Source organism: Rhinatrema bivittatum, chromosome 13 (genome assembly GCF_901001135.1).
Source record: "Rhinatrema bivittatum chromosome 13, aRhiBiv1.1, whole genome shotgun sequence".
NCBI lineage: Eukaryota > Metazoa > Chordata > Amphibia > Gymnophiona > Rhinatrematidae > Rhinatrema > Rhinatrema bivittatum.
The window spans coordinates 27,607,374-27,620,633 of NC_042627.1; the positions used below are offsets into that span (position 1 = coordinate 27,607,374).

Here is a 13,260-nt window from a genome sequence, read left to right on the forward strand (position 1 = left end):
GCTGAAAAGAATTAGACCTCTTTTCCATGCCCAAGATTTCAGAACCATTCTACAAGCAATCATTTTTTCAAAATTAGACTATTGTAACACCATCCTACTTGGCCTTCCCGCTTCATACACCAAACCGCTTCAGATGGTGCAAAATGCAGCTGCACGAATTCTGACAAATACCAGGAGAAGGGACCACATAACCCCCATTTTAAAGAGCCTCCATTGGTTACCTATACACTTTAGAATTATATACAAGGCCATTCTTACCACATACAAAAACATCCACCAACTGGCTCCTATTGACCTACAGATCCCCCTCCGACTACACAACTCGTCAAGACCAACAAGAGATGCATACAAGGGTTCGCTACAGGTACCACCGCCCAAATCCACCAGACACAGCACACTAAGAGACCGAGCTTTCTCTACAGCCATCCCACCGTTATGGAACTCCATCCCCTCAAATCTCAGAATAGAACCATGCATCTCAACCTTCAAAAAAAGACTAAAGACCTGGATATTCATACAAGCCTTCCCGGACGCTAATTGATCTAACTCTTCCAAGCCACCCCCATTCTCCACCTACACCATGGTTAACCTTATCTTCTATCGTTACTCGTGTGAATAATAACCTGTCCTTTCTCTTCTAAGCCAAGTTCTTAACACCCTGTTATATGTAACTGCCTTTTCAGCACCATTGTTATAGTTATGTTTACTATGCACCCCTGTTCTATGTGAACCAGCATGATGTGACTGCTGTCTCGAATGCCGGTATATAAAAATTTGAAATAAATAAAATAAAAAAATAAATGTATATTTGTCAACTCATTCTCGTAAATTCACTCCGGCTATTTATCTCGTGCAATTGATATCAGACTCGTCTAGTGTTTTACTATGGGTTAGGTGGGAGATCTGAGTGAACTAGGGAGAGTTCAGAGTGAAAAGCTAGGAGGGTTTTGCTGACCTAGAGAAGGACTGGGTGAACTGGTGGAGATTTCAGCAAATTGGTGATTTCAATTTTACCAACTTTCGCACATAAACAAGGTTTTATGCAAACAAGTCAATTTTTTTCTCATGCAAAATGTACGCACGTATGTTTTCAAAATAGATGGGAAAAGTACGTGCTTTCAATGCACTGCAGATATACATTGTAAGGAAATGTATGCATATTTTATAATCTGCATGTACCTAATACGCACGGGTTATAAAATACTGTAGATCTCTGCACAACCATACATTACTGTATATGAGAAAGCCCGGAGTTGTTTGAAAGTTACCCTCTCTGAGCTGTACTTCAGTACATAGTTTAAATGCACAGCTTATTGTATCAGTGCCCTTAGGTTAAAAAAAAAAAAAAAAGCTTTACTAAACAGGGTAACAGATGCAGCATGTTTCCAATCATACATTTAAATGAGTTCACTGGCTGCATGAATCTGCGGGCTTATTTCTAGTGTATGAAGAATCACATACTTCTCTGCATTGTTTATTCTTAGGGACCTCCATTTTCAGTTTTCCTTTCAATGTATTAGTATTTATAAGAGAAATCAGTGGAAAAAATGACTCGTCAGTTTTAAAGGTAAATACCATTTTTGCTTTTGCTGTAATAAACACTGATTAAATTCCCAGGAGAAATAAAATAAAAAGTGAAAATGAAAGTCTCTACTTACTCAAACTGGGGGTGCTATTTAATTTCTGTACCAATCTATGCACACACGACAACCATTTCTGACAAGCACTCGCCAATCCAAGTTTTATAAGGCTTTCAAATATAGGTCTCCTACCAGTGGTCTTTGTCCTATATATGAACTCATGGAGAAAACCTTGAACCAGCTTTATTCTTGTTTTTGTGAAGTCAGAGCACAAAAATACAGTTTCAAAAGAAGAGAACATCTGTCCCATAGCATTTTTTTTTTAATTCTCTTACCCAGCACCAAGAAGGACATCATTGCTCAGGATTAAATACAGCAAACCTTCCTTTTTCATGCCCCAGGTATACAAGAATTCTTAGCCCTTCTTCCTCTCCCCAAAGAGAGGAACTCTCTGACTTACTATTAACAGACTTAAATCCATATGATTTTTTTAAATAAAAGCATTTTACAAAAGCACAATTTATTTCAAAATAAGTTCTGTTCTTAGTTGAACCTGTTTTTATTTAAGTATGATAAAACCTATTCAGCATAAAACTAAGTTCTTCCAGCCATAGCTCCTGAGATTCCTTCCTGTGGTATTTTGATGATGAAGAATTTTAAAATTGGCTCAGATTTACTTAAAATTTCAGGGGAAGGGATGGTAGCCTGGGAGTGGGATTTCTGAATCTCTGTGCCAAAGGCTGAATCAGCTTCAGGGCTCTGTCCAGAACCCTCCTCTGGTAGAGGTGACCACAATTTACATTTAAGGCAACAGTAAGAATGACTACCTTAGAAAGTTTCATACATTTAGAAATAAATACTAGGAAAGAAAAAGACAATTCTTTGCTCACACTCTGCTTTTGAACTACCTGTTTTCAACCATTCATGCTTGGGATAAGCATTTGCACAGTCAATTTACTTCTGCATTCAGAAGATGAATGTCGATAAAATCCACCCTCAGTTAAGGAAGAAAATGTTATTTGCAAGTTGATGGAGCTGCAGTTATCAGAGCTCTTTATAATGTTAGCACTATGTTCCAGGTAAAATAATCCCTTGCAAATTGTTCCCTCCTCTAACAGAGGCATGCATGCCTCATGCAAGGCAGCTATCCCTGAGTCTAAAAGCACCGGGTACTCCAAAATACTGCACTGCTGGCAAAATAACAAAAATGCTGGAGTAAAGGTCTGCATTTTTCTCCCAGGATTTTTTTTGTTTTAGAAAGACAAAGACTACATTGCACGGAGCCGCTGAGGTTGCTTCCATCTGCCCTCTATGTGCATGAACAGGTCATACTGCTCTGTCCTTCTCAAATTCCAGGGCAATCTTTAAGGCAGTGCTGTTGAGGCCAGTAGACTGCATATTGCAAATGACAGTAACCACCACACCCCTGGGCGGGGGCAGGACTCCATTATTTACATCCACTGAGTCCAAGTCCTGGGGGAGGACAAGCAAGACGCTGCTTGCCCCCACCGCCCCCCCAGTATGGGAGACATAATGTCGCTGCTGTCTGCACTGGCCATATTCCTGCCTCTTCTCCACAGTGCCCCATCCCATCCCATACTTGCCATCTCTATCCCATGCCATTTCAGTGTTTGGCACAGGCAGCCACATCATCGCCATCGTGTCTGGCTGGAGGTAGCCTGGTAGGAGCTTCTGGCCCAAGCTATGGAATTGCTTGGCTTGGTAACTGTACAGCATGGCATTTCCAAATATAAGCAGGTCGCCCACTGTAGACAGGAAGCCCCCACCAGCCCATTTGTAGGAGTTATCCACATACGGTGCATTTACCAGGCGGCTTTTATTATTGTAAACATAAAATCTGAAATAAAAAGAAGCCAGGAGAGAAAAGTGATGAGCAATCAGTCTTAAACACTCATTTAAATATAGCCTCATCCCACTTCTATTTTTTGGAGGACAAGTTAAAAACTGGTACCATGTTTCCTTGCCATCTATTTTAAGAAATGAGAGCCAACGATGGCTATCTGTCACCAGGTGTTGGAATGTTTAGATTATAAGCACCCAGTTAAACTACATCTGTGCACAGCAGGAGCCTGGGAGCTCAGAATTACAATTATCTAAGAAGGGACTGGATAATGTGTGCGTTATTAGTTGTCAGAATCTTGTATCCAGAGGACTAAATTAGATTGCTTAACTTATCAGATTTTCAGTTCTGTAACAGTGTGCGGCTAAGTAGAAGAAGTTACCTGCAGGAGGTAACCCCTCATTTTATAAAATAAATCACCTCTGAGCTTAAATTATACCAGTACAGGCTCCAAAGAAGCTTTTTAAGAATGGGGGACAGGGACAGCCTGGCAGTGAGCCTGATTCATTAAGGCTTTCCTCTCATTCTGCGTCAATGGGAAAACAATTTAGTAAATCAGAATCTAAAATCCAAGCCATTGTCCTACTGCATGAGAGCACAAATCTACCCTGAAAGAAGCAACAGGATGGAAAAGGTCCCTTCCCGTACCTCAGCTGAGAATAATCAAATCCACGGGAAAGCTCCCTGCGCTGCTCCTATGCCTACTTGAAGAGCAATACTATTTATTGACTATTTTCCTGTCACATTAAATTGTGATGTAAATTGAATTATGCAGCCAGTATAATGGACTGGTTGGCTTTTCATTTTTATCATTTTATGTATTCCTTTGACAACACACTGTAATCTCCGTAAAGTAATCTCAATCTATTCATTGCTTAAAAGAGAAAGCCTAGAGCAACATGACATAGCAGCAGATAAAGCCTCCTACAGGGCTTGCTAGGACCTAGGGCAGGGGAGGGCAACTCCAGGCCTCAAAAGCACAAACTCAATCCCAATGAATATGCATGAGAGATTTGCATGCACATTCTGCTTTCATTGTATGCAAATGTATTCATGCATATTCATGAGGGATATCCTAACAAAACAAAAAAAACAGTTTGTGACCTCAAGGACTGGAACTGCCCACCTCCTGACCTAGCATATAATGTCATAACTGCTTAATAGAGTGAGCACTGAACTAGGAAATATTGAACAGAAATATTTTAAGTAAAATAAGTATGAGGGACAATATCACAGGCACAGATTTGGTGCTGGAAATGTCTTGGTGTGGAACAGGAGAATGATTACTTAATGAAACAAAAGAAACAAACGTTTGCACATTTTAAAAGTAGTGCTTGAAAGTCAGTTGTGTTGGCACACATGCAGAACTCGAGCAAGGCACAGAGTACTTACTGGGGAGAAAATAATTTTCAAATGGAAAGGACCAGCAGAGGGCAGCAGTGTCACAATGCCAAGCTCCCTGCAAAGCAAAAGAACTTTCGACACCACCACCTCTCACAGGAGCACCCCCTCCCCAAAAAACTATCAGTTATACCAGTGGTCCCTAACCCTGTCCTGGGGGCCCACCAGCCAGTCGGGTTTTCAGGATAGCCACAATGAATATGCATGACAGAAAATTTGCATGCACTGCCTCCATGACATGCAAATTTTCTCTCATGCATATTCATTGTGGCTATCCTGAAAACCCGACTGGCTGGTGGGCCCCCAGGACAGGGTTGGAGACCACTGAATTATACAGTACGTTTTCATAGCAGATATCTTTTATCCAAAGGCAAATTGAAGATTAAATTTGACTCACTATTGAATGATTAACTTGCTTAGGCACAAAATAGATAATCAAAATTTTCCTAATCTACTGCCTAGTGCAGTGATGGTGAACTCTGGTCCTCGAGTGCCACAAACAGGCCAGGTTTTCAGGATATTTACAATGAATATGCACGAGACAGATTTGCATGCACTGCATCCATTGTATGCAAATCTAACTCATGCATATTCATTGTGGATATCCTGAAAACCTGGCCTGTTTGAGGCCCTCAAGTACTGGAGTTCATCATCACTGCCGAAGGGGTTGTGAATGCCACCTCCACAGCTGCAAAAGGAGCAGGATCCTGGCCTGTCCATCACACCCAGGTTCTTCACATGGCTGAGCATGTCACTAAGCCACTGACTGGCCCATTCTTTTTTTTATTATATGAAGAGTATGCACAAGGTATGTCTTCAGTCAGCTTTATATTAGATTTTCGTTGTCCCTGAGCTGCATTATTCCAGAGAGACACAAGCCGGGAAAAAAACATTACAAAGCAAAAAAAAATCAAAGCCACCACTCTAACCAGAAGCACATGTGCGGATTCTAAGCAGTCAGCAGAGACACTCAGGAGGAGAAGCAAACGTCACTCTCCTTACCACATCAAATCGCATTTCCGGCCTGAACTCTGGGCCAGGCATTGCGTGACTGCTTCCATGGGGGGGAGGAACAGGAGGTCTTTGTAATGCTCCATCAAAACTCCCAAGCATCAAAGGCCCCCAAATGAACTGGGCAGGCCCCCATGCCCTCTTTTGAACTCGCTGCTCAGGCGACAGCGGGACTTTCTCTGCTAGAGTCTTTTACTGTGGCTGCCTTTGGATTTTGGCTAAGGCAATTGCTCCTGATTGCTTTGTCTCTTACGGCCCCCACACCGCATGCAAAGCTCTACCCACAGCGCAGAGGAACTGCACAAGGGAGAGTTTTCCTGGCCTGCAGCAGGGGAAGCTTTCAGAACAGCGCATTGACAGAAACCAGGCCATACTGAACTGAAAAAAAAAAGTTTGCTAGACTTAATGTCCTGTAAACCTATGTTTCTAAAAAGGAACAAATACTTTGGAAAAGTATCAGTGAAAATATCTGATTATAGCATCTGCATTCACGTCTTTGCCCAACCCAGCAATGTCTTCTGACAGAATTCATAGGCACAACTAGCCACAACCCCTTTCTTCAAACGGCCTCTTTAGTTACAGTTTTCAGTCTTTAAATATCTCCTGGAACAGGCCAGTATTAGAAGGTTGGCTTCATCATTGTCTTACTCAAGAAATCATTTCCCCATTTTCTGAATGCCCGAGCATCTTCCTTGCCGTTTCTTTACTATTAGGCAGCCTATGATTAAACTCACGTCTCCACTAGGCAAAAAGGCTCATAGTAAATCAATGCTGCCTTCTGATTCTGGATTTCATCTAACACTGCATTTTGTGAGTAAAGGTGACATGTTCTGGCTGTGGCTGCGCTATGAATCTGCCACTTCTGCACCATTCGCTTCTGAAAGGAACAGTGTGCATGTGCAGATTTCATTGTAGGTGACAGATTATCAGATTGATTGAAAAGCTTCCAAGACTTCCAGAGTAAAAACTCAGGTCATCGATCTTACAGCAGAGAGACTTCAAAAGTTTCCACCTGCACTTCTGCCAGGCCTTTCATGCTGGTGCTCTCATTTTCTCCCACATTTTGACCGAAGTCCGACGGGGCACCAGATTACCTTGGACTGGAGAAGCAGCCTAGTGATTAAAGCAGCAGGCTGAGAACCAGGGAAGCCAGGGTTCAAAGATGCTGATGCTCCTTGTGATTGTGGCAAAGTCACTTCACTTTCCTTTGCTTTAGGGCAAACAGAGGCTGATATTCAAAAAAAAGAAAAAGCTGAACTCAAATTTAGGAACCTAACTTAGGAGTTTTTGTCACAAAAAGTCATAGGCTATTTATGGTAAAAATATATTTTAAGAAGCTGCAACCATGGTAAAAATCTGGAAAAGGTTTTAATATGGGGGAGGTCCATATTCAGAAGCATTTAACCAGCTAAGTTAGAAGTTAGCCAGGTAAATGAATATTTGGGCACTTATCTGGCTAAATTCTAGCTGGCTAAGTTAGGGGTGTTTTGGGGGCATACCTGAGAGGAGTTAAGTTAGCCAACTAAGTTAACTGGCTAATTCCAATATTTAGGAGTTAGCCAGATAACTTAGCTGGCTAAGACTGGTCAGCCCATAGAACTGTCCTAAGATAACCAGTAATTTTAAGATAGGCGGCTATATTAATAGTACGGCTGCACTAGTGAACATGCCTTCAAAGTAAGCCGGAGAAGTTCATCCGGCTAACTCCGCAATTCAGACCATGTGCATGTTATAAAATCAGGGGTCGGCGTGCGCAAAGGGGTGCACACTAGTACACCTTGCGTGTGTGCCGAGCCGCGCTGCCTTCCCCCGTTCCCTCCCCCACCCTTTCCCCTTCTTTTATTTCCAAACGTACTTCAGCCCCAGTTGTGCGTGCCGGCTGACTGCCGGCGCGTGATCCCCAGCACAGGGGCAAATGGCCGCTGTGCTGGGAGCCTCTGACCCTGCCCCTGCACCACCCTGCCCCGCCCACAGACTGTTCCTTTAGTAAAAAAAAAAAAAGTGAAAGAATCCATCTGGAACTGAGAGGGGAGGGGCGGTGTGTGATCCTTGATTGGGAGACCCGCCCCCCCTCTGATGTCACTGAGGACTGAGACGGACATTAAACGGCGCCAGAACATCAGGCGTCGCGCGCTGAAGGGGCACTCCCCTTTGTGCATCCCTTCGTGCATCCCGTAGTGTTAGCCATTCCCCATGTTCTTTTATATCCCTTGTTAACAATCCCCATATTTAAATGTTTAATGTATTTGACAAAGGTAACGCATAAGTTCCTGCAAATTTTGTTTAAATGTAAACCGATGTAATATGTAAAATCGAACACCGGTATATAAAAGTAAATAAATAAATAAATAAATAAATAAATAAAGCAAGCCCTGGGACTTTAGGCCTGGCGCGTGTAGGGCTTTTAAAATCAGCCCCATAGTGTTCAGGTGCGGCAGTGACCCTTTGCTTAGAGAAGGTTGCGTCCTGCAATATTCGTTAGCCTAATAAAAAGATATCATCTCCATCCAACTACCCTGCTCTTCTTTTAACATATTTTTGGTTAGCTGTCACGATGCTTCCTTTTCATCCTTAGATGTATTTTTTGATGACAAACACACTTATTTTAAAATGTTTGCAGTCAGAACATTTCTTTTTAAAGTTCATTGAAGGTGGCGTCACTTGAAAACAAACAGAAATCTTTAAAAGGTAGCAGAGGATCATTGGGAAAGTGACTTGAGAGGACAGCAGACGGCTGACTGCTCTGGACTCTTAATCACAAAAGAAAAAAAAAGAAATCAAATACATCCTGGGAAATGACAGAAATCAATCATTCACCTGCAAAATGCTGCAAATCAACCTCCGCATGACCTCCTCAACAAACATACTGTTCTGATAATGTCTTTGCCAAATTATTCAAGTTAAGCAAATTCTGCTGCACTGGTAATCCTAATAAATATACACTGAATTCCTTAACATTTCAATATCTGTTTGTCACTTTTTTTTTTTTTAAGGTTCTGGGTATAATGGCTACATTGTTAATAACAGTGGCACAAAATCACATTTTATGAAGGGTCATGGAGTGGAGGAGTGGCCTAGTGGTTAGAGCAGTGGGCTAAGAGCCAGGAAAGCCAGGGTTCAAATTCTGCTGACACACCTTATCACCTTGAGTAAGTCACAAATCTAGGGCCTGATTTCCTATGGCTTTTCTCCCATTCTATCTTTATAGGAAGAATGTTTAGTAAACTAGGCCCCTTAGCTTGAAAGCCCTCTGGAGACAGAAAAATACCTATAGTATCTGAATGTAATCTGCTTTGAGTTGTCTGAACGGTCCTAAAAGATGGAATATAAACCCAAAAATGAAATTAAATGCACCTGCTGGCACTATGGTCACAAGACATATGCTTGTTAGAGAAGGGTGCATCACTTAGTTGCAACCTTTAGAGACGTCTGGGAAGATTTCTAAAGAATGTCATAAAATGTCGCTTTGCAGAGAGAAAAATAAACACACGATGGCCACTGCAAGATTAAGTGGGGGTTTAATATAAAAAAAAGTCAAAAGAATTATGCTGCTTTTAACAACAATAATAAAAAAACCCAAACCTCATAAGAACGGGGAACACATCCAAATAAGTGTCTCCATCAGACTGTGGAAATGTGCTGGCCGGTTCATGTACAGCAGTCAGGTTTCCTGTGGCCACCTGAGGAACCTGGAATTTTCTATCTGTTTGCCGTGTAAAATGATGATCTGGGACAAACCATGGATATTCATGACTTGCTCATAAACCTCACGCCAAGGCACCCTGATAAGTTCCAGCCCTGGGTACAATATCATCAACAACTTTATTTCTTACTTGTCTTTCCAAATCAGAATGCTCAAGTCGAGATTACAAGATCAGCAAAATAGGAAAGGCGGTGTTTGATCTTTCAGCCAACTCTAGTATCCTATGAACATCTGTGCCTCTTCCATTTGTTAGTTTCTCTCATTAACTTCCAATTACGATAGCAGAAAAGAACCAACCACTCTTTCCAATCCGTCTAATTATTCCTGCCCACCTTCCAGATCTCTTTTTTTTCCTCTTCCTTCTTTGTACTTTTAACATCTTGGGCAGATGGGCATACCCAGCACCCCTCTATTCCCAGGTATAACCACAAAGCTTTGTAATAATCTAAATTACTACTGCTGCTAGAATGGCTTTTGTCCAAACATCCTGCCTCCTATGTTCCCTGCATGGCTTGCCAGGTATACCTGGCTATCTGTAGCAAACCTGCCATACCACAGCAGCACTAACACCCAAGAACTCAAGTAGCAATAGCCCTACCTATGAAAAGGCAGCAGTGCACCACCAATGCATGTCCTAGTGAGAAAACACAACAAATAAGATTGATACAAATGCCTACATACTAGTAAAACACCTTACCTTACACACCCAGAACCGATCTTCACCAAATACAGAATAACCACAAATTTCAAATGTGGAGACAAAAACTGGAATGGAAACCCGAAGAAGACCTTCTACACACAGTGCAAAACTGGAGAACTAGAAATATATTTCCTCCCTACATTAAGCAAAGTACAAAGATAGAAGAAATGCAGATTCCTAAAACTGATATATTATGGTTCTTGCACCTCTCACTCCCCCTCCATGCCTCCATCATCCCTCGCTTCTCCCAATTATTCCTTTTCAATCATCGCCCCCCCCCAGCATTTCCAAGCCCCATTGCATCTTCTCTGTGCTCCCTCTCTCCCCTGATCGACTCTTCCTGCCCCTTTTCTCCCCACCCCCTCCCTGCACAGCTATCCCTGACCCCCTCTTTCCCACCCCTTCCTGCTTAACAACCCCCACACTCCTCTCTCTCTTCCATCTCCCCCGCCCAGCATCCCCAATCTCCTTTCCCCCACCTCCCTCAGGGCGAAGGGATCAGCAGCAGCATCACTTCCAGGCCCAGCAGGGGAAGATAAAAGTGGATGTCCCATTGGCCCAGAAGAGCAGGAATTGGCATTGTCTCAGGTTGATCTGGGTGAAGGAGGAAACAGCCTCTCACTGGGCCAGAAAGAACAAGGAAGCAAGGGTAGCCTCCAGTCAGGCCCGATAAAGAAATCAACCAACTTCCACCTGGCCCGATGAGAGAGCAGCCTCCTGCTGAGTCCTGCCACACACTAGTGTGTCCCAACGCACCACTTGAGAACCACTGTGCTAAGTAATTCTATCACTGCATCGTAGTAAAGAGGAGATTGACAAAGTAGGAAAGCCAAGTCTTTCAACGGAAATGAAGCACACAGTTCAGTGAAATATGAGCACCTTCTGTCAAATAGTATCCTTCGCAAATTCAAGGAGGCGCATCTTATTTCTGCCGTAACGTTACAGTTCTTGGTTTCAACAATACCACCACATAAAAGCAACCACTCTCTCTAGCTGCCCAATTAGAATGAGGCATTTGTAGCTCTTGCCAGGAGACACATACAAATCAATTGAAATACATATTTTTCCAATTATATATAACCAGAACAAAGAAAAAGATAAAAGACAAAAACCCCTAAGCTAGAAATTTTCAGATTATATAGCGTTCAATCCAAACTGAGGGAATTTGTCAGCTACATTCTCTGCCTCAGTCATAATCCTGGCAGTGGAACAGAGAGATTATCTGATGTCATGAGGCGGGAAGGCTGCTGCTACTGATAAAATAATTATAAAAGGTATTTCTATTCAGTAATTCACAGAGGTTACCATTACTTCTGCAAGGACGGGTCTCTTTTCCTCAAAAAATAAATAATTCATAATTTGTTGAGCAAGAAACTCTTTGTAACTGCGTCCAAGTGGCCTCCAGTAACATGGAGGCATATTGGCCCCTCTCTTTTCTGTATAGAATGCTTAGATAAGGACTATAAGTCACACCTCAATATTCACGTTATTATACGACAAGACACTCAACAAGAACTATTGTCGTAAATGACCCATACAACATCCTTTCCAAAGACTCTACGTAGGATGTACTGCCGTCACTGTTTCAGGTTTAATTTCCTAGTAAGAATTTAATAAAGTGTAAAGTTACAATGTTAAATAAAAGTTAATTACAATGTTAAATAAGAACTATTTACAATGTTAAATAAGACTATATTGATGTTATAATGTAAAACAGGAAGCCCCTTCTTCTTGAATACAATTACAATGTAAACCAATGCGATATTCCAAATTGAACACCGGTATATAAAAACGAATAAATAAATAGTCATTACATCTTATTGCTGAATGTTTTGGCAAAATGTCAAATGTGACTAAGGATTTGGTATCTATACTTTTTTGGTGTAAAAATGTATTATTCAATCAATAAAATTGCTAATTGCAAATAAAAAAACAAAAAACACATTAAACAATGAAAAGGAGGCTGTAGAACTAGAGGTCATGACATGAAACTCCAGGATGGTTTCCTCAGGAACGTCAGGAAAATTTTTTTTTTCATGGAAATGTTGGTTAATACCTCGAATATCCTCCCAGAAGAGGTGGTGAAGACAAAAATGGTGACGGAATTCAAAAGAGCGTGGGATAAACAGAGAAGATCTCTATTTATTTATATGATGCATTATCCAATGTTCTAAGCAGCTCACAAAAAGCACTCATATTCTAAAAACATCAAATGAAGAGTCAATAAAACAAACATGAAACAATAAAAACAAACATCATGAACATAAAATCATTAAGGTAATGCCAAATAAAAACGTATCAAGAAGATAGAAATGAAGCACTGTGGTAGCTTTTCTGAATATGGGGAACCTGGACGGAGTGGCAGTTACAACGCTGAACACCTTGCTAGGCAGACTGGATGGACTGTTTGGCCTTTACCTGCAGTCATTTACTATGTTACTTTTGATTTTGAAAAGTATGCATGCAAATCTTAGGCATGAAGTCGCACCTGCTCAGGGGCGTGTATATTGGCGCGTGTACTGGGGACACCAGCATATTGGGCGTGTATACTGGCGCATGTACTGGGGACACCAGCAACTTCGAGCTAAGGTCTATGGGTCAAATCAAGTGTTCGTTAATTCAGTCAGCAGTTAATGAAGGCACTAAAAAATGTTTAGGGTTTAGAATGAATAAATATGAAGTTTAAAAATGTTTTGTGTTTGAAATCTTTGAAAGAGACTCCCAATGAGCTGCACCCATCAGTATGAGTCAAAGGAGGTGCGGCTGTGCTGACACTCCTCAGAACTACACACTGAGAGCACATATATGTGAGCAGGCATCCAAGATAGACAGATGACGCATGGCCTCACGGGAGGAGCCTGGATTTATAATAGGTGGCAAGAGCATAATAAAATCGGGGAACACTTTTTATTTTAATTTTAAAAACTGAGAAAAACATAGGAAATAAAATATATTAGGAACCAAAAAAAGGGCAATAAGACCCAAAAGGAAAGCAGTGTCATCA

General features: G+C 41.5%; 1 protein-coding gene across 2 annotated transcripts in view; it reads right to left on the reverse strand.

The window, feature by feature from the left end:
* LACTB (lactamase beta) overlaps nt 1-13,260 on the reverse strand; it is a 48,842-nt gene that overhangs the window by 3,261 nt on the left and 32,321 nt on the right. Inside the window, exon 6 of one of the 2 annotated variants that reach the window (XM_029575396.1) lies at nt 3,185-3,438. In XM_029575396.1, coding sequence (XP_029431256.1) covers nt 3,185-3,438 — 254 coding nt within the window. Of the gene's footprint in view, nt 1-411; nt 3,439-13,260 lie in introns of those variants that run through there. The other variant, XM_029575395.1, reaches the window with a different exon arrangement.